This window comes from Oncorhynchus mykiss, chromosome 16, assembly GCF_057628025.1.
Source record: "Oncorhynchus mykiss isolate SJ-2025 chromosome 16, ASM5762802v1, whole genome shotgun sequence".
Taxonomy (NCBI): Eukaryota; Metazoa; Chordata; class Actinopteri; order Salmoniformes; family Salmonidae; genus Oncorhynchus; species Oncorhynchus mykiss.
In genome coordinates, this window is record NC_143037.1 from 76,273,837 (window position 1) to 76,300,933 (window position 27,097).

The window sequence follows — 27,097 nt, forward strand, 5'->3', positions numbered from 1 at the left end:
CTGCGTCCGTATCCGAGTACCGTACCGGAGTAGAACCTAACAGTGTCAGACGATATGGTGTCTCGACTCAAGATTTGTCATCCCGAGGGTCCCATAAAATGTAGCATAGTTTTGTTTGATAAAAATCTATTTTTTATTTTCAAATGTAGGAACTGGGTTCTACAGCTTAAACCCCTGCCCATAGATCTAGATGTGTGAAGGTTCATTTATTTTCTGTAGGAAAGCTAATTATTCATAATTTATGACATTCCTGTGAGTGTGTAAACGTACAGAAATTATAATGGTAATTAAAAAAAAAAAATATGCATGTTCTCTATAGGGTCTGATCCTTTGAATGTTGGAAACTGAGTGCCCAGGGTAACGTTGACTGTTCGGCATAACAAGATTGGAATTTATTGCTCTGAAAACATTGAAAGAAACAGAAAAATGACAGACAAGTCCATAATTAGGGTTGAGGCGACATTTACTAGACATCTGCAATCACAGGGTGACAAAGTGGAGAAGTTAACAAAAGTTGAGGGCACCACAGTGTTACAGACAAACACAAATGTAAAAAAAGTTTATATATTTATATATATATTTTGTTCATAGATTTAAAAAAAACTTTTTAAAAAAAGGATACAAAATAAAAACAACAATCATTGTCAGCCTGTCCTACTAAGACAAACAAAAAAAAAGGCTATGTTCCAATATCCATACTACCTAGTATGAAGCAATGTAACAGGCATACATTCTATGTAGTGTGGAGGATGGAACAGAATCAAGGGTTTAGGGAATGAGGACGCAGCCTCGGTCTCCTAGCGTTTGTCCCATCTCTCAGGACGGGGGTGAACTCTCCGGCTCGGACGTCCCGGCTTTGCTGCCCTCGCTGACCTGCCTCTTCCTCACCATCTCCCTGGCAACGCAGGTCACCTGGCCGTTGGTCACAGTCATGGCCGCCGCCCTGGAAGAGAGAGGTAAGAGTGTGAGAGCAAAGCAAAATGGGGAGATGGTAAGGGTGTCCTGCGTGGCTCAGTTGGTAAGACATAGCACTAACAATGCAAAAGGTCACTGGTTCAATTCCCAGGGATGAAGGACAGGTTGAGTGTGATGCAAGGAGGAGTTGGAGAGAGAGAGAGAGAGTTCATCAAGCAAGACAATGCCCTAATCAAGCAAGACAATGCCCTAATCAAGCAAGACAATGCCCTAATCAAGCAAGACAATGCCCTAATAAGGGTTTGGAAATGTCAGCTAATGAGTTGGCTACTAGTTGAAGTTGCTTCACAACACTTTTAAATAGCTGGTTTTTGCTCATGTGTGCAAATTTTGCTAGCATTCTGGTAAGACGCCCTATGGGACTTAGCGGGGTTTTGCTAGCATTCTGGTAAGACGCCCTATGGGACTTAGCGGGGTTTTGCTAGCATTCTGGTAAGACGCCCTATGGGACTTAGCGGGGTTTTGCTAGCATTCTGGTAAAATGCCCTATGGGATTTAGCGGGATTTTGTTGTTGTGCCCCCTTGTGTACTAAGCCAGTAATACCACAAATCCCAGTGTGAGAGAAGGACAGTACAAGGATATGACCATCTGAATAACGATCCTACAAGGCTGTAGGCTACCCTGCTACGCCTACATTTGTGTGAAATTACAGATGCTCATTCTGTTTTTATTTGTTTGATAATAATAAGCCTGTATTCTAGAAGGCCTGTATTCTAGAAGGCCTGTATTCTAGAAGGCCTGTATTCTAGAAGGCCTGTATTCTAGAACACCTCTTCTGACCAAATGAGTCTGTATAAATGTAAGTACGTTCACTATGGGACTATGTAACTTAAGATAAGCACCTTTCTCTTTAAAAGCCAATAAAAACAGCCCAACCAAGAATCTGTTTGTTTTCCCCCCCGTTTATGAACACTTGCAATCTCACTTTTACAAGAGTAGCTATCAGGAAGGTTATAGTCACCTCACCAATCATAGTGTGGGGGCGGGGTTAACAGTTTGCTGAGCCAAGCATAGGTGTGGGAGGAGCTATGAATGGACATTTCTCCATTGAAAGTCTATGGCCATTGGAATGCATTGAAATAGTACCAAAAAGGTGGGCAGAAGGAAAAAAATAAGAAAAATAGACATTTCTCCCTCTCAAATTCCAGTTAACTCCTAAAAATGACTTTCCCCATCTCAAGTAATGTCCATTTGTTAATCCGAGTCCACCCGGTGTCATTTTGGCACCATTTTGCTTTAACTTACTTCTGCTTGGCCTCCTCCGTCAGAGTGGTCATTCCTGGCTGGTTCTGCTTCCCAAAGAAGAAGCTGGACCACCAATGTCCAGAGTCTTGTTTGGGCAGACCTGAGAAACAAGATTAACAACTAGGTCAAAACACATATAAAAATGACTAAACATAAGACAATTGCCTATATAATAGCCCCAACATAATGCATAAGAGGTGTTCACGGCTATACAGTAACCCGATGACCTGAAAATTCTATAGTTGACCCTCGGATCGGATCACGCTCGGTAGCCACAGACCGGTGTGAAAATACAGACCAGATTTGAAATTATTTCAATAAAATACCCCGATAAAAATAACTACCATCTCTAAAAATATATAATAATAATAATAAAAAAAATATTTTAATTTAATAATTTAAAAACGAATTAGCTACACATGGCAGTTGGTTCAGCAAAAATGTTTTTTAAATCTCTCTCCTTCACCGGTCTTCCTCGCTCCGTCTAACTTGAGCCCTCGCTATTCATGGGTTGGGCGTTTCGTCACAATAAGAGTTTTGAATGTTTGTTTTGGACTGACGCCCCCGACTGAGCCTTCTACTCAACGCATCATCAATGAGCGCCGACGAAAAGATTTCAAAAGATGCATTACAGTGGCTTGGAAATACAAGGACATTCAACAAGGAGGCAAATAACTAATTGGAAAACTTCATTTTGAGGTCACCAGATTGACTTTAGGTGTAGCATCACGCTTGCTAGCATTGCCAGCTATTTTTTGACAAAGCCTAGTGGTTAGAGCGTTGTACTAGTAACCGCAAGGTTGCAAGTTCAAACCCCACGAGCTGACAAGGTTACAAATCTGTCGTTCTGCCCCTGAACAAGGCAGTTAACCCACCGTTCCTAGGACGTCATTGAAAATATGAATGTGTTCTTAACTGACTTGCCTAGTTAAATAAAAGGTACAAAAATAAAAATTACAAATTAGAAATCCTCAAACTTTTATAGACCTACAGGCCAGGTACTTAATATATATAAATAAATAAATAAATATATATATATATATATATATATATAAAATTAACAAAAAGGGCAAACAATTCACAATGAAAGCGCACAAATTAGTGGGAGACAGCGAGCATTCTGGAGAGACAGCGAGCATTCTGGAGAGACAGCGAGCATTCTGGAGAGACAGAGAGCATTCTGGAGAGACAGAGAGCATTCTGGAGAGACAGAGAGCATTCTGGAGAGACAGAGAGCATTCTGGAGAGACAGAGAGCATTCTGGAGAGACAGAGAGCATTCTGGAGAGACAGAGAGCATTCTGGAGAGACAGAGAGCATTCTGGAGAGACAGCGAGCATTCTGGAGAGACAGCGAGCATTCTGGAGAGACAGCGAGCATTCTGGAGAGACAGCGAGCATTCTGGAGAGACAGCGAGCATTCTGGAGAGACAGCGAGCATTCTGGAGAGACAGAGAGCATTCTGGAGAGACAGAGAGCATTCTGGAGAGACAGAGCGACATTAGGGACATAATGTATGAAAATACTAAGCTTTAGTGTAGACCCCAATGCAATTCTCAACAGAACTCACTAAACAACCTTATCACTGTGGAAAGACTGCCTGCCATTCTCTGCTGCCTCAGGGCACAGTGCCATGACATCACCAACTGACTGGCTCAACTCACAGCAAGGGAATCCTACAGTCACCAACCTTAAAAGGACTACCATGTAGTAAGACTTGGACTATACCAGTATCACCATACTCACACGGTCTCTACCCCACCAGTTTGGGAACTCCCAGTACCACCCCTGAACACGGTCTCTACCCCACCAGTTTGGGAACTCCCAGTACCACCCCTGAACACGGTCCCTACCACATCAGACACATTTCCCACCAGCACCCATATGCTTGCTTTGTGTACCTGGATGGTGTGGAATGACCTCCCCACTGTACTCTGAACTGCCACAGGAGCTGCTGCTGGAGGTGGAGCCGATGCGCCCTGGGGAAAGTTAAACCAATAGGATTGTTAGGTTTGTACAGGACAACTCATTCAGCAACTTTACAAGCCCACTCCAGACCGAGGCTATTGTCACAAGATCAATCCATTCTCCTGTCACTGTATCAGCATAGGGCTGAACAATACAACCCATTCATGACCAAGAGGTTTGATCCCCACAATCTGAGGTGCAGTTAACTCTAATGAACTGATCCTCTGCAGCAGAGGTAACTCTGGGTCTTCCTTTCCTGTGGCCGTCCTCATGAGAGCCAGTTTCATTATAGCGCTTGATGGTTTTTGCGACTGCATTTGAAGAAACTTTCAAAGTTCTTGAATTTTTCCAGATTGACTGACCATCATGTCTTAAAGTAATGATGGACTGTTGTTCCTCTTTGCTTATTTGAGCTGTTCTTGCCATAATATGGACTTGGTCTTTTACCAAATAGGGCTCTCTTTTGTATAGCATCCCTACCTTGTCACAACAAAACTGATTGGCCCAAAAGCATTAAGGAAATAAATTCCACAAATTAATTTTTAACAAGGCACACCTGTTAAATTAAATCTATTCCAGGTGACTACCTCATGAAGCTGGTTGAGAGAATGCCAAGAGTGTGCAAAGCTGTCGTCGAGGTAAAGGGTGGCTACTTTGAAGAATCTAAAATATATTTTTGATTTGTTTAACACTTTTTTGGTTACTACATGATTCCATATGTGTTATTTCATAGTTGATGTCTTCACTATTATTCTACAATGTAGAAAATTGTAAAAAAATAAATAAGTAAAACTGTAGGTGTATCCAAACTTTTTACTGATTTTTACTTGCGTGACATTTTTTCAATTCTTCCAAAGACAACGGAAAATCACACTGATGGAGCTTGATTAAGTTAAAGCCTGAGGCCTTCGTTTGTAAAGACATGTCCCGGCCCGAGAGTTACTCACTTCGGTAGTAGTCATTGGTAGCAACAAGAGAACCGCCTGCGTTGATCGCTGCCATTCTTCAGATCTTGTTGAATATTGCGTTAGATAGAAACCCTGGAAGAAAGGGAGACTAGACGTCAAACATTTGTACATTATAGCACAATTTTTTTTGCAGTTCTTCAGAATGCATGGCTGGCTAAGTACACACAGTAACACCTCCCACACGTATCTATATGATACATATTGAAGCAATCATTACTGGCAAGGCTGTCTCAAATTGTTAGTGTGTAAACTACCATCTGTTCTGTGACATTAATGTAGGCATCTGATACTACTAAACAGAAATGACAAGGTATTTTTTTTAACTGGTCCAGGAACCGAGTTGGAGTGAAAACCTACAGGAGGCTAGCTCTCCGGGAACAGGGTAGGAGTGAAAACCTACAGGAGGCTAGCTCTCCGGGAACAGGGTAGGAGTGAAAACCTACAGGAGGCTAGCTCTCCGGGAACAGGGTAGGAGTGAAAACCTACAGGAGGCTAGCTCTCCGGGAACAGGGTAGGAGTGAAAACCTACAGGAGGCTAGCTCTCCGGGAACAGGGTTGGAGTGAAAACCTACAGGAGGCTAGCTCTCCGGGAACAGGGTAGGAGTGAAAACCTACAGGAGGCTAGCTCTCCGGGAAAAGGGTTGGAGTGAAAACCTACAGGAGGCTAGCTCTCCGGGAACAGGGTTGGAGTGAAAACCTACAGGAGGCTAGCTCTCCGGGAAAAGGGTTGGAGTGAAAACCTACAGGAGGCTAGCTCTCTGGGAACAGGGTTGGAGTGAAAACCTACAGGAGGGTAACTAACCTAACCCTAACCCAAACCTGACCATGACCTAACCTGACCTGTGGTACATAACTAGCTAGCTAACGTTAGATAGCTAGCAAGGTGTAGTTAGGCGCCTAGCTAACTTACAATGTTCCCATTCTTTAACAAAAAATGTGAACGAAAATGACAAACTTGAGTTTAGAAACATAACATCATATGTTGGTCTGTTGTTGAAGGAAAAAGCCAACTCGACTAAACGTTACCTAGAATAACATGTCCATTTGGGACGAAAGACCTAAAAAAAAAATACATTTTTTGTCGAGATAAAATGTAAAAAAGCAAATCTTCCTTGGTAATGTTGGCAAACAATAACATGAAAGTGAGTTTAGCTGCAAACAAATTACAAGAAAGAAAGAAAGATCCGAGTCTGTAAGACTGAAATCACGATGACTTCGTGCTATTATCAAAATGTCCAAAACAACAAAAACACAATCTTATAATGACCGAGAGCGTCATTAGCATTAGCTAACTAACTTAGCATCACTGTATTCATCATTAAAATGCAGTTTAAAACAAAATCTCACCTTTCTTTTGTTTGTTACCCAAGAGACGTGCTGATGTTAAACAGCACCCAAGGCAATCTGCGAGACGAGTAAGGGAGTTAAGGCTTGGACGACGGGGCCCATTTATAAAATAGATGTTGTTTGGTGTGAATAAAACCCTCTCTAACGACCCTGTAATAAGCAGTGAACTATATTCGCAGTAAATGTTCGTTTCTTGTTGTTGCCAGAATGAAGGATTGGCGAGTGGTTTTATACTACGAGGAAGACACTCGATGTTGGTCAGACAAGGAGGGGTTTGATTTTCATTCGTGCACGACGTGCAAGTGGGTTGACAAGAGTGTGTTTGCTCAGGAAAAAAAACGGTTTATAAAACTATTTATAAAAATATAGTAAATAAATACATATTTATCTGTCAACAATTGTAAAAATATATATATATATTTATCTGTCAACAATTGTAAAACAATATATACATATTTATCTAGCAACAATTATTATATTTACCAAATCGTTACCAACACCAACAAATTATAACTTCCCTGGTGGTCTAGTGGTTAGGATTCGGCGCTCTCACCGCCGCGGCCCGGGTTCGATTCCCGGTCAGGGAACAACTGTTTTATCAACAGACCTCCTAACAACAGTAGTAGGAGGTCAATCAAATAAAAATATTATTGGTCACGTGCACGTGTTCAAGCAGTGTATGCGGGTGTTACGAAATGCTTGTGTTTCTAGCTACAACAGAGCAGTAATATCTAACAATTTCACAATATACACCCAAAACATACACATCTAAGTAAAGGAATTATGAATTAAGAATGTAATAAATATATAGATGAGCAATGTCAAAGCGGCATTGACTAAGATACAGTAGAATAGAATACAGTATATACATATGAGTAATGCAAGATATGTAAACTTTATTAAAACAACTGGTGGTAGAGGTTTTTCAGTCTCTCGATGGTCCCAGCTTTGATGCACCTGTACTGACCTCGCCTTCTGGATGATAGCGGGGTGAACAGGCAGTGGCTCGGGTGGATGTTGTCCTTGATGATCTTTTTGGTCTTCCTGCGACATTCGGTGGTGTAGGTGTCCTGGAGGGCAGGTAGTTTTCCCCCAGTGATGCGTTGGGCAGACTGCACCACCCTCTGGAGAGCCCTGCGGTTGCGGCCAGGGGCAGTTGACGTACCAGGCGGTGATTCAGCCCAACAGGATGCTCTAAATTGAACATCTGTAAAAGTTTGTGAGGGTTATAGGTGCCAAGCCAAATTTCTTCAGCCTCCTGAGGTTGAAGAGGCGCTGCTGTGCCTTCTTCGCCACACTGTCTGTGTGGGTGGAAACATTTCAGTTTTAATATAGTGATTTTAATATTTGGTAATCTGTTCCCAAGTACTCATAATAGACAAAGGCCTATGAAATTGTATACACATGTAAGAAAAGTTTCAAATTGCTTCCATTCAGCCACAAGAGCATTAGTGAGGTTGGGTACTGATGTTGGGCGATTAGGCCTGGCTCCCAGTCGGCGTTCCAATTAATCCCAAAGGTGTTTGGTGGGGTTGAGGTCAGGGCTCTGTGCAGGCCAGTCAAGATCTTCCACACCGATCTCGGCCTCACTTTGTGCACGGGGGGCATTGTCATGCTGAAACAGGAAAGGGTCTTCCCCAAACTGTTGCCACAAAGTTGAAAGCACAGAATCGTCTAGAATTTCATTGTATGCTGTAGCGTTAAGATTTCCCTTCACTGGAACTAAGGGGCCCGAACTATGAAAAACAGCCACAGACCATTATTCCACCTCCTCCAAATTTTATAGCACTATGCATTTGGGCAAGTAGCGTTCTCCTGGCATCCGCCAAACCCAGATTCGTCCGACAGACTGCCAGATGGTGAAGTGTGATTCATCACTCCAGAGAACGCGTTTCCACTGCTCCAGAGTCCAATAGTGGCGAGCTTCACTCCACTCCAGTCAGCGCTTGCCATTGCGCATGGTGATCTTAGGCTTGTGTGCGGCTGCTCGGCCATGGAAACCCCTTTCATGTTCTTGTACTGACATTGCTTCCCGACGCAGTTTGGAACTCGGTAGTGAGTTTTCCATCCACACATTTTTGTACAGTATATTAAATATAGTGTATGCCGGTAAAGAAAGTTATATTTGTGGGTGAATTTTCTAGATGCCTCTTCAACCTCAGGAGGCTGAATACATTTGGCTTGTCACAATTGAGAGCATCCTGTCGGGCTGTATCACCGCCTGGTACGACAACTGCACCGCCTGTAACCCCAGGGCTCTCCAGAGGATGTTGCGGTCTGCCCAACGCATCACCGGGGGCACACTGCCTTCCCTCCAGGACAACTACGCCACCCGATGTCACAGGAAGGCCAAAAAAGATCATCAAGGACAACAACCACCCGGGCCACTGCCTGTTCACCCCGCTATACCACCCAGAAGACGAAGTCAGTACAGGTGCATCAAAGCTGAGACCGAGAGACTGAAAAACAGCTTCTATCTCAAGGCCATCAGACTGTTAAACAGCCATCCCTAGCCGGCCACCACCCGGTTACTCAACCCTGCTGCCCTGTACACAGTGGGCTCCAAATTCACTGGCACTGGCAATGCACAAACAATACTTAAAAAAATAATACTTAAAAAAATAATACTTAAAAAAATAATACTTAAAAAAATAATACTTAAAAAAATAAAGAAATAATAGAATTACAGAGAAACTAAAAATACCAACATGTGAGAAATACTGTATTTTATTAATGTTTCAATGGAACCAACCAAAATCATACAATTATTTAATACAAAATACATTTAACCAAAATCAAGGTTTCATCATAATTATTATTGTCACTCCTCATTTAGTACTTAGTGCCACCACCTCTGGCAAGGATAACAGCATGGAGTCCTGTAATGTTTGACAAGGTTCAGGAACACATCTGGAGGGATTTTGGACCATTCCTCTATGCAGATCCTTTCAAGATCCTTCCCATTCTTGGGTTTGTGCTTATCAACTGCCCTCTTCCACTCAGCCCACAGGTTTTCCATTGGATCATCAATGAGGTGCCTCTCCTTGTATGCATCTCTGTTTCACCATGGGTATGAGGTGCCTCTCCTGGAATGCATCTCTGTTTCACCATGTCTATGAGGTGCCTCTCCTGGAATGCATCTCTGTTTCACCGTGGGTATGAGGTGCCTCTCCTTGTATGCCTCTCTGTTTCACCGTGGGTATGAGGTGCCTCTCCTTGTTGCATCTCTGTTTCACCGTGGGTATGAGGTGCCTCTCCTTGTATCTCTGTTTCACCGTGGGTATGAGGTGCCTCTCCTTGTATCTCTGTTTCACCGTGGGTATGAGGTGCCTCTCCTTGTATGCATCTCTGTTTCACCGTGGGTATGAGGTGCCTCTTCTTGTATCTCTGTTTCACCGTGGGTATGAGGTGCCTCTCCTTGTATCTCTGTTTCACCGTGGGTATGAGGTGCCTCTCCTTGTATGCATCTCTGTTTCACCGTGGGTATGAGGTGCCTCTCCTTGTATCTCTGTTTCACTGTGGGTATGAGGTAACTCTCCTTGTATGCATCTCTGTTTCGACGCCGAACATGCCGATGCTGTGTCTGACCAAAACGTTCCATTTTGGTCTCATCTGACCAGAGCACCTTCTTCCAGTCATAATTTAAATGACGTTTGGTAAACTCCAAGCGCTTGCGTCTGTGTCTTGGGGTCAGAAAGGGCTTTCTTCTGGCAACCCTTCCAAAGAGCCTGTGGTTGTGGCTTCTAGTGTTTTTTTTTTTTTTAACCTGGTGACCCCAAGGCCCACAATTCTTTCACACTAATTTTGGGGTAGTTTGTTGCTTCTCTCACCACCCTCTTCCATATCCTGGGGTCAAAATGCATGTGTGTCCTCTTCCCGTGAGGTTTTCAACTGTTCCATATCTTAATATTTAAAAAATAATAATTACCCTGACAGTGCTCAGTGGTATATTCAATCGTTTGTGGATCTTCTTGTAGCCGTTACCAGATTTTTTTTGAAGGTCTACGACCATCTATCACTTTTCAGCTGCCAGTTCCTTTTTCTTCATGATGTTGGATGACAGAGGGATATTGCATGCGTGTTGCCTCATTTTTATACCATAGTGAAACAGGAAGTGATGTAATGGCTCAATATAGTTCCTTAAGACTTAAAACTTAAAGAAGTGGAATTTAATTTCTCGTTTAATTTTGGTAAATGTTTTTTTTTTACAATCATTGAGAAACCTTGAATCGGAGGACATTGATTTTTAATTAAATTAAATTATTAATGTTTCAATGGAACGAAACAAAGTACAGTATTTCTCAAGTTGGTATTTTGAGTTTTTCTAGAATTATATTGTTTATATATTTTATATTTTAAGTATTGTTTTTTGCATTGCCAGTCAGAGGTGCCAGTAATTTTGGAGCCCACTGTACATAGACATGGAATCACTGGCCACTTTAGTAATGGAACACTGGTCCCTTTAGTAATGGAACACTGGTCACTTTAATAATGGAACACTGGTCACTTTAATAATGGAACACTGGTCCCTTTAATAATGGAACACTGGTCCCTTTAGTAATGGAACACTGGTCCCTTTAGTAATGGAACACTGGCCACTTTAATAATGGAACACTGGTCACTTTAATAATGGAACACTGGTCACTTTAATAATGGAACACTGGTCACTTTGTTAATGGAACACTGGTCACTTTAATAATGGAACACTGGTCACTTTAATAATGGAACACTGGTCCCTTTAGTAATGGAACACTGGTCACTTTAATAATGGAACAATGGTCACTTTAATAATGGAACAACAGGCACTTTAATCATGTTTACATACTGTATTCTATTCTACTGTGTTTTAGTCAATGCCACTCCGACATTGCTCGTCCTGAAATATTTCTTAATTCAATTTGGTTTACTTTTAGATGCGCATTGTTAGATACTACTACACTGTTGGAGCTAGGAAAGCAAGCCTTTCACTACACCTACAATAACATCTGCTAAATATGTGCATGTGACCAATAACATTTTATTCGATTAAGTTGCCATTGTTAAACATTTTTGCCCAACGAATAGCGTTTAAAATCAGCTTCTTGATATGCCACACCTGTCGGATGGATGGAATATCCTCTTGGCAAAGGAGAAACGCTCACTAACGAGGATGTAAACACATTTGTAAACACAATATAAGAAAAAAAAAAAAAAACTTATTTCAGCTCATGAAACATGAAAACAGCATCTATATTTTTGTTCAGTAGTTTAATCCCCGTTCCATGCCCTTTCCTGGCCACTGTGCTCTCGCTTGCACTTTGGGCTGTAAGGCCAGGTAACAGTAAAGAACTTCATGAACTGCTGAGGGAAAAAAATATATTGGATCGATTGATTAAATTTGAACATTACCCACAACTCCCCTTTGTTTAAAGGAATGCTTTATTGATATTCTCAACATATGACAAACCAACAGTTGAATTCATCCACCATTCTCATATCCATTTAAAAGGTCTAAAACTAGGCTCCCATTCTAAATAAAGCTATATATATATATTCCTATCATTCCCAACATTGTACATGCCTTCAATAATGTGTTTTAACAAATTCAGCTGTGGTGTCCCAAAAATGTACATTAGACCCAAACAATGTTTTTTGCAGCTCTACACAATCTATGGGATACATCTGCCTTTCCCCTTGCTCCGTCATAACCAGAGACAACAGACAACGGAATATACTAAGGCTGCGTTTACACAGGCAGCCCAATTCTGATCTTTCGCCACTAAAATTGGTATTTTTGACCGATCAGATCTTTTGCCAATAAATCGGACAAAACATGAATTGGGTTGCCTTTGGGAGGCCCTGTCTGCCAACAGATTAAGCTAAATCCTGGACTAAAAACGCATTCCTAACGGAAATTCTCTGGTCTGATCCATGTCTGGGGGAAACCGGTCCAGATCGGTGGGGAAACCGGTCCAGATCGGTGGGAAAACCAATCCAGATCGGTGGGAAAACCAGTCCAGATCGGTGGGAAAACCAGTCCAGATCGGTGGGGAAACCAGTCCAGATCGGTGGGGAAACCAGTCCAGATTGGTGGGAAAACCAGTCCAGATCGGTGGGGAAACCGGTCCAGATCGGTGGGAAAACCGGTCTAGATCGGTGGAGAAACCGGTCCAGATCGGTGGGGAAACCGGTCCAGCTCGTAGCAGAGACCTACCATCTATATAATAACTACGGTATTAATTTGAAAGTGAGAGAGATCTGTAACAGGCAGGTAAATGACAGATTGGCAACGATTTACAGATGGCAATTAAATATAAAAACAAACCTTAAACTCCAACCAAGAATGAGACGTCAAAAAACACATAACCTAAATATGATCAAAATAAATTTTGTAAATAATACAAAATTATAATTATAAAAGAAGTTAAAGGGTAAATTAATACTCCAGCCCCTGGATAGAAATGGAACACTACATTGGGGGGGGGGGAATACAATCTCCATAGATACATCATGTTGAAAACAACAAAAAGAGACGTTGTTACCAAACCAACAGAAGCTATTTCAAGTTGTGTTGAAGGTTGTAAAAGCTAGGCAACAGCTAGTAGTTTGTTTGTTTTTGTTTTATAGTGTAAAGTAGGTTGGGTTTAGTGCACACTGGCAAAACAGGAAGTGTTGTTGATATATAAATAACTAGTAGAGCTAGTCACAGGGTGGGTACGAGTACGTCTGGGTACAGGAGTGTGCGCATACAAGTGTGTGGTGGAGTTACAATCTGAGGCACGAGGACAATTCTTAGAATAAAATGGTGGACACAGAGAGCTGTCTGGACTGTATTTGACAGTTGATCATTTCAGATGTGGCACAATAACAGTAAACACTTGAGCCTACAAAATAAAAAAGAGAACGCAAGCACCTCCCAGGCTAAACGATATTCTACAACTTCCAGATTAAGAAAGAATAGAGAGAAAAAAAAATACATTTATTTTATACCAGTAAAGTAACAGAAAGCAATAAGACTGAGAGTAAGGCCTAAAGATAGCCATCTGATGAAGGTAGAAACTGGTCTTTACACTAAAGCCTTGCTTCCACATTGTAGAAACACACCAAACAGAAATCGAACTCTCAGCAGGGCACCAAACTGATATCGAACTCTCAGCAGGGCACCAAACTGATATCGAACTCTCAGCAGGGCACCAAACTGATATCGAACTCTCAGCAGGGCACCAAACTGATATCGAACGCTCAGCAGGGCACCAAACTGATATCGAACTCTCAGCAGGGCACCAAACTGATATCGAACTCTCAGCAGGGCACCAAAACTGATATCGAACTCTCAGCAGGGCACCAAACTGATATCGAACTCTCAGCAGGGCACCAAAACTGATATCGAACGCTCAGCAGGGCACCAAACTGATATCGAACTCTCAGCAGGGCACCAAACTGAAATCGAACGCTCAGCAGGGCACCAAACTGATATCGAACTCTCAGCAGGGCACCAAACTGATATCGAACTCTCAGCAGGGCACCAAACTGATATCGAACTCTCAGCAGGGCACCAAACTGATATCGAACTCTCAGCAGGGCACCAAAACTGATATCGAACGCTCAGCAGGGCACCAAACTGATATCGAACTCTCAGCAGGGCACCAAAACTGATATCGAACTCTCAGCAGGGCACCAAACTGATATCGAACTCTCAGCAGGGCACCAAAACTGATATCGAACTCTCAGCAGGGCACCAAACTGATATCGAACTCTCAGCAGGGCACCAAACTGATATCGAACTCTCAGCAGGGCACCAAACTGATATCGAACTCTCAGCAGGGCACCAAAACTGATATCGAACTCTCAGCAGGGCACCAAACTGATATCGAACGCTCAGCAGGGCACCAAACTGATATCGAACTCTCAGCAGGGCACCAAACTGATATCGAACTCTCAGCAGGGCACCAAACTGATATCGAACTCTCAGCAGGGCACCAAACTGATATCGAACTCTCAGCAGGGCACCAAACTGATATCGAACACTCAGCAGGGCACCAAACTGATATCGAACACTCAGCAGGGCACCAAACTGATATCGAACTCTCAGCAGGGCACCAAACTGATATCGAACTCTCAGCAGGGCACCAAACTGATATCGAACTCTCAGCAGGGCACCAAACTGATATCGAACACTCAGCAGGGCACCAAACTGATCATTGTTGTAGTCGTAGTGATTTTTTATTTGCCTTCTTGTTTGAGCCTCCACGTCAGCCATACCTACCGATGAATGCCGACTGGCAGTAATGGTTCACAATATATTTATTCATATATATTTATACATACAGATAAGTCATGTAAAAACATTATGCAAAGCAGTGTAAAATCGTTTTATAATACAAAATGGTTTACCGTAGTTGTCTTTTTTCAAATTTTTTACAAGCTGTGGTGATTTGACGTTACGTAACCTCAGGTTGTATTTTGCGGTAGTTTGTATTATTTGCACAGTGAGATGAGATATGCACATGCTCTTAGTAGGCGAGGAGGGGGGCGCTGAGGAGGGAGATTTCCAAGCGGACCTTTAGCCCCTAACCTCCTAGGCACTTGTGGAGATCTGAAGGAACTAGATAAGAGTAAGCAATATGCAACAAATTAACCTATTGGTTTAGACAATATAGTAGTGACTCCTCCCACCTTGCCCTGTCATAGCACAGGTGGAATTGTTGCCATACTGCACACATCACTCCAGTCCTTTCAGTTCTCCACAAGGGAGAGGGTAAGGGGCTACGGAGTAGGGGCTAGGGGGTGATTTAGGACTGGGCAGTAGTATTAATGATATAGGGCACTACGTTTTCCAGGTCAGGCGAGGGAGGCAGTAGTGAGTAATGTGGAGATTAGGTGGTGACTTCTTTAGGCCGAAGGTCATGTGTCACTCAGTGATGAGGCGCTTAATGATGATGTCACAGCCCCGGTGATGAGAGAGAGGAGGAGGGGAGTGTGTGTGTGTGTGGGGGGGGGGGGGTGATCTTCAGAAGGGTGCGTTGTCCTGAACAGGGTTCGTGTCGGTTGGGGACTGGACAGCTTCACCGTTACCTCTGGCTCCAACCACCTTGTACTGAAGAGGAAGAGAGAAAGAGGAAGAGGAAGAGAGAAAGAGGAAGAGAGAAAGAGGAAGAGGAAGAGAGAAAGAGGAAGAGGAAGAGAGAAAGAGGAAGAGAGAAAGAGGAAGAGAGAAAGAGAGGAAGAGGGAGAGAAAGAGAGAAAGAGAGGAAGAGGGAGAGAAAGAGAGAAAGAGGAAGAGAGAAAGAGGAAGAGAGAAAGAGGAAGAGAGAAAGAGGAAGAGAGAAAGAGAGAAAGAGGAAGAGAGAAAGAGAGAAAGAGGAAGAGAGAAAGAGAGGAAGAGGGAGAGAAAGAGAGAAAGAGAGGAAGAGGGAGAGAAAGAGAGGAAGAGGGAGAGAAAGAGAGAAAGAGGAAGAGAGAAAGAGGAAGAGAGAAAGAGGAAGAGAGAAAGAGGAAGAGGAAGAGAGAAAGAGGAAGAGAGAAAGAGGGAGGAGGATGGTATGGGGTAAATCTTAAGTCATTTCATTTAAAAAAAGGAGCCGAGTGAGACTGTAGAGAATAAGGTCTGAGATTTGTATAGATCAAGCACCCGTTAAAAAAAAGGTTGTACACTTTTCAAAATGCCTGTGCAGCAGCACCGGTAAATCGGTAATGTGACACTCTTCCGTCTGATTTTCATTTAACTAGGAGAGTCAGTTAAGAACAAAATCTTTATTTACAATGACAGCCTACAACCGGACAAACCCGGACGACGCTGGGCCAAAATTGTGCGTCGCCCCTATGGGACTCCCAGTCACGGCCGCTTGTGATACAGCCTGGAATCGAATCGGGGGTCTGTAGTGACGCCTCTAGCATTGCGACGCAGTACCTTTAGACCGTTGTGTCACTCTGGACCCCTGGGTGAGTGACAACAAGCGTGGGTGAGTGACAACAAGCGTGGGTGAGTGACACCCAGGTGTGTTAGCGTCTAACAATAACCCATAGGTACCACTTGTTCCATATACCCACAGTGGTATATTATACCCATTATAAAATATAGCCATTATCAGATCCACTTGGCCACACACACACACACACACACACACACACACACACACACACACACACACACACACACACACACACACACTTTTTCTTTACATGCTGCAGAGACTTTAAAATCAGCCCAGCTGTGAATAGAGCAAATGGGAAATCTTCAGGGAGTCAGTCATTTCATTTTTTTCCACACCATTTTATAATTTTCAAGAGTTGTTTTTGAGAGACAGTTGAGAATGATCCAATCGTAATACAATCCCGTGCAGGAATAGGCTAAAGCACTCCTAAACTAACTCGTCTGTCGGGTGTTAAGAAGCAAAGTATATGGTGCAGGGGTGACGATTAGCAAATGGCGCAGGGGTGACGATTAGCAAATGGCGCAGGGGTGACGATTAGCAAATGGCGCAGGGGTGACGATTAGCAAATGGCGCAGGGGTGACGATTAGCAAATGGCGCAGGGGTGACGATTAGCAAATGGCGCAGGGGTGACGATTAGCAAATGGCGCAGGGGTGACGATTAGCAAATGGCGCAGGGGTGACGATTAGCAAATGGCGCAGGGGTGACGATTAGCAAATGGCGCAGGGGTGACGATTAGCAAATGGCGCAGGGGTGACGATTAGCAAATGGCGCAGGGGTGACGATTAGCAAATGGCACAGGGGTGACCATTAGCAAATGGCACAGGGGTGACGATTAGCAAATGGCACAGGGGTGACCATTAGCAAATGGCGCAGTTCACAATGAAGATACAAATGGAATGTACAAACTATAAAAATATACTTTTCCATTGTTACGGTTTGTTCAGTCCAGTTGTGAGTCGTAAAGGTTTTATTCTGCGTCATGTCCCCATTTCAACAACCCCCTTCAGCTCACCTTGATGTTTCCAACTTTGTCCTCAAACGACTTGAAGGTTGGAGAGTTTCTATAAATAAAAACACACAGATATAATATATTACAAAAAAGTCAAGCAACAACAACAAAAACTTTCTACAAAATGAGCACATGGGGAAGATCATAGAATTAATATAAAACACCGGACTCAAAACAAAATGAAATAACGATCCTCTCCCGTTAGGGGTTAGGGTGCACGACAAACGTAAGAGGTAACCTCCATTTTGATTGTCCACTGCCAGACACCCTTACCCAGGGCTACCTCTGGGAGATGACAGGTTCCATGCATCATCAGGGCATATTCTTAGTGGAGTTGATTTACATTGAGTTACCAGTCATATGATGTGTATTGAGTTATATATATATATATATATATGAGCTATATCCACAGGGGAAAAGCATACAGACAGGATATCAAAGTCACGCTGAGTATTTTCATTTAGTTAGAGCCAGCACTTAAAACACCCAATGTTTCCACTAGGTATTTTACCAAGGCTGTGCTGTATTGTATATGGGAAATTCAAAAAAGACCATATACATTTTTTCAAAATAAATTACAAACAAGACCACAACAGTTGTTACTCTAAAACCACTAAAATCTCATAATGACACTTAAAAGTGATAAAAAAAAATAAAAAAATAAAGTGTGAGCTAATTTACCTCATCGCTGGCATACTTATCGAATGGCGGATGGAGTAGTTGCTACTTTGTAAGCGTTAAAAAGGAGGGAGACAAAGAAGTGAGAGCGTTAGGAGCCAAGCGGAGGAGAGGGTTAATTAAAGCAACGAGGCAGGCCCAAAGCCAGGCCCAAAGCCAGGCCCAAAGCCAGGCCCACCACTGGAGCAGTCACACACACACACACACACACAGGGGAACATGGTCACAGTGGGACTACAGTCAAGTCAAGCCAGTGCAAAGAGGATACTGCCATCTGGTGGTATCTAGTGGTACTGCAGGTTAATCATTTTTTAAATTTATTTTAACTAGGCAAGTCAGTTAAAATAACAAATTATTATTTACAATGGACGGACTACCCCCCGGCCAAACCCGGACGACGCTGGGCCAATTGCGCGCCGCCCTATGGGACTCCCGATCACGGCGCCAGATGTGATACAGCCTGGATTCGAATCAGGGACTGTAGAGACGCCTCTTGCACCGAGATGCAGGTGCCTCAGGCCACTCCGGTAATTAATCATTCAAATATGCAGGGAATTAATTTATATGAACTGAACTCCTCTTAAATAATAAAGTCATTAATTAAATTATAACCTGAAGGGGAACAAAAATGTATCTTTCAAAGAAAATGGCAACTAAACGGTACCAGAGCATCGGCTCTGGGATTACAATCTTATGGCTAGGGGGGGTAGAAGTTAAATAGTCAGAACACTGCTGAATAGTTCATTGGTTACCCAGACTCTCTGCACACTCACAAGACCATGAACTCAGCGGCCAGTTTATTAGGTACACTCATCTAGTACTGGGTCGGACACCCTTTTGCATCCAGTACAGCCTGAATTCTTCGGGTATAAACACACTCCGCTGCTACTCTGTTCTTTATTTTACTCTCATCTATCCTGGTGTCACTTTACCCTGCCTTCATGTACACATCTACCTCAAATACCTTATTATAATCTATCCTGGTGTCACTTTACCCTGCCTTCATGTACATATCTACCTCAAATACCTTATTATTATCTATCCTGGTGTCACTTTACCCTGCCTTCATGTACATATCTACCTCAAATACCTTATTATTATCTATCCTGGTGTCACTTTACCCTGCCTTCATGTACATATCTACCTCAAATACCTTATTATCTATCTATCCTGATGCCTCGTCACTTTACCCTGCCTTCATGTACATATCTACCTCAAATACCTTATTATTATCTATCCTGATGACTAGTCACTAAGTCTACACCCGTTGTATTCGGCATTTCACAGTTAAGTCTACACCCGTTGTATTCAGCATTTCACGGTTAAGTCTACACCCGTTGTATTCGGCGCCTGTGAACAAATCCATTTTGATTTGAGAAAGCAGAGCGGCAGCATAAGGACTATAGCTGTATTAAACAGTCAGGACCTCTAAGTAAGTGATCATAGTAATTGATGGAAGTCGGTAAAGTGGATTGTTCCAGCAGCACAGAGTAGGTCTTACCTAAAGGAGTTAGAGAACGGCAGCGCTCTGAAGACCAGACGCAGCAATTTAAAAAAACAAGAGAAACAAAAAAACACAGGGTGAGGCACAAGAAGCAACGAGCTGAGCAGAGCTAGCCTATTTAACAAAAGGGGCTGCTTTCAGAGGGTACGTCCCAAATGGCATGGCACCCTATTCCCTATATAGTGCACTACTTTAGACCAGAGCCCTATGGCACCCTATTCCCTATATATAGTGCACTACTTTAGACCAGAGCCCTATGGCACCCTATTCCCTATATATAGTGCACTACTTTAGACCAGAGCCCTATGGCACCCTATTCCCTATATATAGTGCACTACTTTAGACCAGAGCCCAATGGCACCCTATTCCCTATATATAGTGCACTACTTTAGACCAGAGCCCTATGGCACCCTATTCCCTACATTAGTGCACTACTTTAGACCATAGGGCTATATAGGGGAAAAGTTGGCATTTGGGACACTAGAAGATATTGAAATAATTTAAGAAGTCAAGAAAACCTCATTGAAATGAACAAGTCAGCCATGTTTTTTTTTTAATTACATTTTTTCAAACCTGGTAGCAATGATGGTGATGGGGACATGATAGATGGCATTGCATTGAACACCAGGGTCCCATGTTCTGCAACCCTGCTGTAGGGAGTGTACAGACCTATAGTCTGGTCTAATTCAGACTTGGATCATGGGATAACGCTAGATGAAAATGAAAGACGATAACAAAAACAACGGGATAAAAAAAAAAACTCCAAAAGAACAAAGAACAAGGAGTTGTTGCGGCACATCGATACGGAGCAAAGCAGGAAGGGAGTATTGTTGCGGCACATCGATACGGAGCAAAGCAGGAAGGGAGTATTGTTGCGGCACATTGATACGGAGCAAAGCAGGAAGGGAGTATTGTTGCGGCACATCGATACGGAGCAAAGCAGGAAGGGAGTATTGTTGCGGCACATCGATACGGAGCAAAGCAGGAAGGGAGTATTGTTGCGGCACATTGATACGGAGCAAAGCAGGAAGGGAGTATTGTTGCGGCACATCGATACGGAGCAAAGCAGGAAGGGAGTATTGTTGCGGCACATTGATACGGAGCAAAGCAGGAAGGGAGTATTGTTGCGGCACATCGATACGGAGCAAAGCAGGAAGGGAGTATTGTTGCGGCACATCGATACGGAGCAAAGCAGGAAGGGAGTATTGTTGCGGCACATCGATACGGAGCAAAGCAGGAAGGGAGTATTGTTGCGGCACATCGATACGGAGCAAAGCAGGAAGGGAGTATTGTTGCGGCACATCGATACGGAGCAAAGCAGGAAGGGAGTATTGTTGCGGCACATCGATACGGAGCAAAGCAGGAAGGGAGTATTGTTGCGGCACATCGATACGGAGCAAAGCAGGAAGGGAGTATTGTTGCGGCACATCGATACGGAGCAAAGCAGGAAGGGAGTATTGTTGCGGCACATCGATACGGAGCAAAGCAGGAAGGGAGTATTGTTGCGGCACATCGATACGGAGCAAAGCAGGAAGGGAGTATTGTTGCGGCACATCGATACGGAGCAAAGCAGGAAGGGAGTATTGTTGCGGCACATCGATACGGAGCAAAGCAGGAAGGGAGTATTGTTGCGGCACATCGATACGGAGCAAAGCAGGAAGGGAGTATTGTTGCGGCACATCGATACGGAGCAAAGCAGGAAGGGAGTATTGTTGCGGCACATCGATACGGAGCAAAGCAGGAAGGGAGTATTGTTGCGGCACATCGATACGGAGCAAAGCAGGAAGGGAGTATTGTTGCAAGGCCAGAGTAATGGAGCAAAGCAGGAAGGGAGTATTGTTGCGGCACATCGATACGGAGCAAAGCAGGAAGGGAGTATTGTTGCGGCACATCGATACGGAGCAAAGCAGGAAGGGAGTATTGTTGCGGCACATCGATACGGAGCAAAGCAGGAAGGGAGTATTGTTGCGGCACATCGATACGGAGCAAAGCAGGAAGGGAGTATTGTTGCAAGGCCAGAGTAATGGAGCAAAGCAGGAAGGGAGTATTGTTGCGGCACATCGATACGGAGCAAAGCAGGAAGGGAGTATTGTTGCGGCACATCGATACGGAGCAAAGCAGGAAGGGAGTATTGTTGCGGCACATCGATACGGAGCAAAGCAGGAAGGGAGTATTGTTGCAAGGCCAGAGTAATGGAGCAAAGCAGGAAGGGAGTATTGTTGCGGCACATCGATACGGAGCAAAGCAGGAAGGGAGTATTGTTGCGGCACATCGATACGGAGCAAAGCAGGAAGGGAGTATTGTTGCGGCACATCAATACGGAGCAAAGCAGGAAGGGAGTATTGTTGCAAGGCCAGAGTAATGGAGCAAAGCAGGAAGGGAGTATTGTTGCGGCACATCGATACGGAGCAAAGCAGGAAGGGAGTATTGTTGCAAGGCCAGAGTAATGGAGCAAAGCAGGAAGGGAGTATTGTTGCGGCACATCGATACGGAGCAAAGCAGGAAGGGAGTATTGTTGCAAGGCCAGAGTAATGGAGCAAAGCAGGAAGGGAGTATTGTTGCGGCACATCGATACGGAGCAAAGCAGGAAGGGAGTATTGTTGCAAGGCCAGAGTAATGGATCAAAGCAGGAAGGGAGTATTATTGCAAGGCCAGAGTAATGGATCAAAGCAGGAAGGGAGTATTGTTGCGGCACATCGATACGGAGCAAAGCAGGAAGGGAGTATTGTTGCAAGGCCAGAGTAATGGATCAAAGCAGGAAGGGAGTATTATTGCAAGGCCAGAGTAATGGATCAAAGCAGGAAGGGAGTATTGTTGCAAGGCCAGAGTAATGGAGCAAAGCAGGAAGGGAGTATTGTTGCAAGGCCAGAGTAATGGAGCAAAGCAGGAAGGGAGTATTGTTGCAAGGCCAGAGTAATGGAGCAAAGCAGGAAGGGAGTATTATTGCAAGGCCAGAGTAATGGAGCAAAGCAGGAAGGGAGTATTGTTGCAAGGCCAGAGTAATGGAGCAAAGCAGGAAGGGAGTATTATTGCAAGGCCAGAGTAATGGATCAAAGCAGGAAGGGAGTATTGTTGCAAGGCCAGAGTAATGGAGCAAAGCAGGAAGGGAGTATTGTTGCAAGGCCAGAGTAATGGAGCAAAGCAGGAAGGGAGTATTGTTGCAAGGCCAGAGTAATGGAGCAAAGCAGGAAGGGAGTATTATTGCAAGGCCAGAGTAATGGAGCAAAGCAGGAAGGGAGTATTGTTGCAAGGCCAGAGTAATGGAGCAAAGCAGGAAGGGAGTATTGTTGCAAGGCCAGAGTAATGGATCAAAGCAGGAAGGGAGTATTGTTGCAAGGCCAGAGTAATGGAGCAAAGCAGGAAGGGAGTATTATTGCAAGGCCAGAGTAATGGAGCAAAGCAGGAAGGGAGTATTATTGCAAGGCCAGAGTAATGGATCAAAGCAGGAAGGGAGTATTATTGCAAGGCCAGAGTAATGGAGCAAAGCAGGAAGGGAGTATTATTGCAAGGCCAGAGTAATGGAGCAAAGCAGGAAGGGAGTATTGTTGCAAGGCCAGAGTAATGGAGCAAAGCAGGAAGGGAGTATTGTTGCAAGGCCAGAGTAATGGATCCAGAAACAGGGAAACAAGGAGAGGGCGATGACACACACGTCGACGTGGACTTGGACAACGTTAATAATAATAATTAATAGTGAATGTTAGTAGACATATTCTGAGATGTCGTAGACACTAGAGATCATATGTTACGAGGGTGATGGATGAATGGATGGATGGATTATTTACAACAAATTATTAAAAGTGTTGAATCAAAGCATATGTTAAAAACAGCCTTCAGACATTTGGTTCGATTACAAGACATTTTTATTTTATTTTATTTTACCTTTATTTAACTAGGCAAGTCAGTTAAGAACAAATTCTTATTTTCAATGACGGCCTAGGAACAGTGGGTTAACTGCCTGTTCAGGGGCAGAACGACAGTTTTGTACCTTGTCAGCTCGGGGGTTTGAACTTGCAAAATCCGGTTACTCGTCCAACGCTCTAACCACTAGGCTACCCTGCCGCCCCATCTATAACATGGCTGTAAAAAAGCATGGTCCTCCATGGCTAGTTGAAGTTGGAGCAACCAAGTGGAATTGACTGTAGGCAAAGGTGGTTATGAGTCAAGCCTGGGAGGGTGGGGGGTGGGTGGGTTAGTGTAAATTCTACAGTGTCTACTTCAGAAGTCTTCCAGGAGAGTAAACGCAGATAGTGTTTTCTACATCAGAGCTGCCAAACACTCCTCCTGGAAAACTACTGGCTCATCAAGGCCCTGAGGGCCTCATTCACATAAATGTTGCAGCTAATCAAGGGCCTGGGGGTCTCATTCATAAATGTTGCAGCTAATCAAGGGCCTGGGGGCCTCATTCATAAATGTTGCAGCTAATCAAGGTCCTGGGGGCCTCATTCATAAATGTTGCAGCTAATCAAGGGCCTGATTCATAAATGTTGCAGCTAATCAAGGGCCTGGGGGCCTCATTCATAAATGTTGCAGCTAATCAAGGGCCTGGGGGCCTCATTCATAAATGTTGCAGCTAATCAAGGGCCTGGGGGCCTCATTCATAAATGTTGCAGCTAATCAAGGGCCTGGGGGCCTCATTCATAAATGTTGCAGCTAATCAAGGGCCTGGGGGCCTCATTCATAAATGTTCCAGCTAATCAAGGGCCTGGGGGCCTCATTCATAAATGTTCCAGCTAATCAAGGTCCTGGGGGCCTCATTCATAAATGTTGCAGCTAATCAAGGTCCTGGGGGCCTCATTCATAAATGTTCCAGCTAATCAAGGTCCTGGGGGCCTCATTCATAAATGTTCCAGCTAATCAAGGTCCTGGGGGCCTCATTCATAAATGTTCCAGCTAATCAAGGTCCCTGGAGCCTCATTCATAAATGTTCCAGCTAATCAAGGTCCCTGGAGCCTCATTCATAAATGTATCAAGGGCCCTGGGGCCTCATTCAATCACTGCAGCTAATCAAGGTCCTGGGGGGCCTCATTCAAACACTGCAGCTAATCAAGGTCCTGGGGGGCCTCATTCAAACACTGCAGCTAATCAAGGTCCTGGGGGGCCTCATTCAAACACTGCAGCTAATCAAGGTCCTGGGGGGCCTCATTCAAACACTGCAGCTAATCAAGGTCCTGGGGGGCCTCATTCAAACACTGCAGCTAATCAAGGTCCTGGGGGGCCTCATTCAAACACTGCAGCTAATCAAGGGCCCGGGGGGCCTCATTCATAAATGTTGCAGCTAATCAAGGGCCCGGGGGCCTCATTCATAAATGTTGCAGCTAATCAAGGTCCCTGGAGCCTCATTCATAAATGTTGCATACGCACAAAATATGCCACAACGGTTTTCACAAAAAAAGTTTGCATTTATAAAATCGTAGCTTGACGTGAGCATGTGCTTATCCTCCCACAAACCTTTAGGCCAGGAGCACGCACAGTGTCTAGTGTTTGAATCATTACATTACATTCAGTGTCTAGTGTTTGAGTCATTATATTACATTCAGTGTCTAGTGTTTGAATCATTATATTACATTCAGTGTCTAGTGTTTGAATCATTATATTACATTCAGTGTCTAGTGTTTGAGTCATTATATTACATTCAGTGTCTAGTGTTTGAGTCATTATATTACATTCAGTGTCTAGTGTTTGAATCATTATATTCCCAGAAAGCAACAGTAGGCCTTCTGCAGGAATATATGACAATTCATATTTTTATTTTTTATAAAAACCTAAATATAATAATAATAATAATAATAATAAGTCCCCCCCCCCCCCCCACCGGAGCAGACAACGTTATAGAATTTGTGGGGAGGGCAGCTTATTTCTGTTCAAGGAAAAAAAAAAAAAAAAAAAAAAGTTTGTAATGTTTACAGGGCCACAACAAATTTGCAAATCGTTGTCGTCTTTCAGAAAAACGGTCAGGTACAAACAAACGTCACTGAAAAAAGGAAAACGCCCTGCCAAACACCTCCAAAGACATTTAAATCACCTTCACCATTTCCTTTAGGGTCTTGGCCTAATTTCCATAATTTCCATAAAAATCTAAAAACGACACGATTGAGCAGGTCGTAAAAAGGTGAATGATGGGCGTTTCCAGGCAGCGTGACAACGCTCGTTGACACACGCACAGTTTAACGACAGGTCTGACTCATAACAGGATATATACACTGTATATAATAAATCAATATTTGTGCGCAGTCTTTTCATGAAGTGAAGCACGCAGATATTGAGTGTCAAATTGACCCAACGGTTATAAATGAGGCCCCAGGTGTGCAGCCGAATCAGGTGTTCTAGATTAGGGAGGCGGGACTAGCTCTCACCAGAAAGAGGGTTGTTGTGGCCTCACCAAATAAACTTATACAACCTAATGGAAAAGAGGACTGAGATGACACCTCTAGGTTTGACAACTTCGCGTTTGTCCGAACTTGCTCTACAGAAAGGGATTCAGGGCGGCCATTTTGAGTCTTGGTCTGTACCTCATGTCTCCCAGTTTCCTGCTGAGGGCAGTTCCCATGGTGGAGAAGGCAGCAGTGGTCTTCTGTCCCGCCACAGACAGGGTCTCCTGAGTCTTCTTGTACCTGACGGGAGAGGATAGATACACTAAATATACATATCATTAGAACATGATTGAAAACAGATCGAAAACAGGACTCTGTTTAGAATAGATTACGCCTCTGTCGCAAGCAGAGGGAAGATTCTTTGCCACTAAGGGGTTAATAAGTCTGACAGACAAGAGCAGAAAAACAAGTATGCAGAAATACAGAGGAAAACACTCCAGAAATACTGAGGAATTAGCAAGAGTTCCTATCCAAACCGTGACAAAGATCCACAAATAAATTCTGATGAAAGAACATTTTTTAAAAGTAGGGTGAGGAGGACTACCAACCCAGTGAGGAGGACTACCAACCCAGTGAGGAGGACTACCAACCCAGTGAGGAGGACTACCAACCCAGTGAGGAGGACTACCAACCCAGTAGGGGGTGAGGAGGACTACCAACCCACAGTAGTGTGAGGAGGAGTGTTAAAGAGATCAGGTATTGCACAAAACAGCTTAAACTAATCTCTGATCTTTCAGGCTTATTTCAGATTTTTTTAAACAGAAAATGTTTAATTATAATAATAATAATAAATCAGACAGAAGAATTTAGACCCATTAGTATTGCAGTACCAACCTAAAGCAGGAAACTACCCAGACATCACTGTGCTTAAATCCCAGTCTTTATAGAACCATCCACCGCAGGCTTCTAAACAAGACGTCCCACAACGGATCGGAACACATTCCTGCCCATAGTATTTTATAACCCCACCACAGCCCTCTGCATGTTGGTGCCACCCCTGTACAGGCCTCACACAAGCAGGTGATCGATCGCCTCTAGCACGGCGTCAAAAGTTAAGTCACCCCTGATCGATTAATCATGTCTTACTATAGCTATCCGTTCAGTACACAAGTCTGTA

At 43.7% G+C, this 27,097-nt stretch overlaps 2 protein-coding genes and 1 non-coding gene across 30 annotated transcripts in view; 1 reads left to right on the forward strand and 2 right to left on the reverse strand.

Annotated features, from left to right (window-relative positions):
- Positions 1-452: 452 nt before the first annotated feature.
- On the reverse strand, positions 453-6,830 carry ppdpfb (pancreatic progenitor cell differentiation and proliferation factor b). 2 transcript variants are annotated; one of them, XM_021566779.3, is made up of 5 exons: positions 6,503-6,830; positions 5,135-5,227; positions 4,121-4,198; positions 2,222-2,321; positions 453-943 (listed from the first exon to the last, which is right to left on the reverse strand). In XM_021566779.3, the coding sequence occupies exons 2-5, from the start codon at positions 5,187-5,189 to the stop codon at positions 817-819; spliced, it is 360 nt and encodes a 119-aa protein (XP_021422454.3). In that variant the 5' UTR covers positions 5,190-5,227; positions 6,503-6,830; the 3' UTR covers positions 453-816. The 2 variants fall into 2 exon arrangements, with proteins under 2 accessions (XP_021422454.3, XP_090060123.1); XM_090203997.1 differs by having other exon boundaries at positions 453-939; positions 2,221-2,321; positions 6,503-6,820.
- A 187-nt stretch (positions 6,831-7,017) lies between these two features.
- Positions 7,018-7,089, forward strand: trnae-cuc (transfer RNA glutamic acid (anticodon CUC)). The gene has a single exon. It is a non-coding gene; the product is annotated as a tRNA-Glu (tRNA).
- A 4,813-nt stretch (positions 7,090-11,902) lies between these two features.
- Positions 11,903-27,097, reverse strand: part of LOC110492451 (tumor protein D54) — a 38,479-nt gene continuing 23,284 nt past the window's right edge. For 8 of the 27 annotated variants that reach the window (XM_090204004.1, XM_090203998.1, XM_090204002.1 and 5 more), the window contains 5 exons: positions 26,119-26,220; positions 19,607-19,633; positions 18,109-18,153; positions 17,431-17,479; positions 11,903-15,578 (listed from right to left, as the gene is read on the reverse strand). In XM_090204004.1, the coding sequence (XP_090060130.1) occupies positions 15,492-15,578; positions 17,431-17,479; positions 18,109-18,153; positions 19,607-19,633; positions 26,119-26,220 (310 nt within the window). In that variant the 3' untranslated portion in view covers positions 11,903-15,491. The remainder of the gene's footprint in view (positions 15,579-17,430; positions 17,480-18,108; positions 18,154-19,606; positions 19,634-26,118; positions 26,221-27,097) is intronic. The other 19 variants (XM_090204010.1, XM_090204015.1, XM_090204008.1 and 16 more) reach the window with 4 other exon arrangements.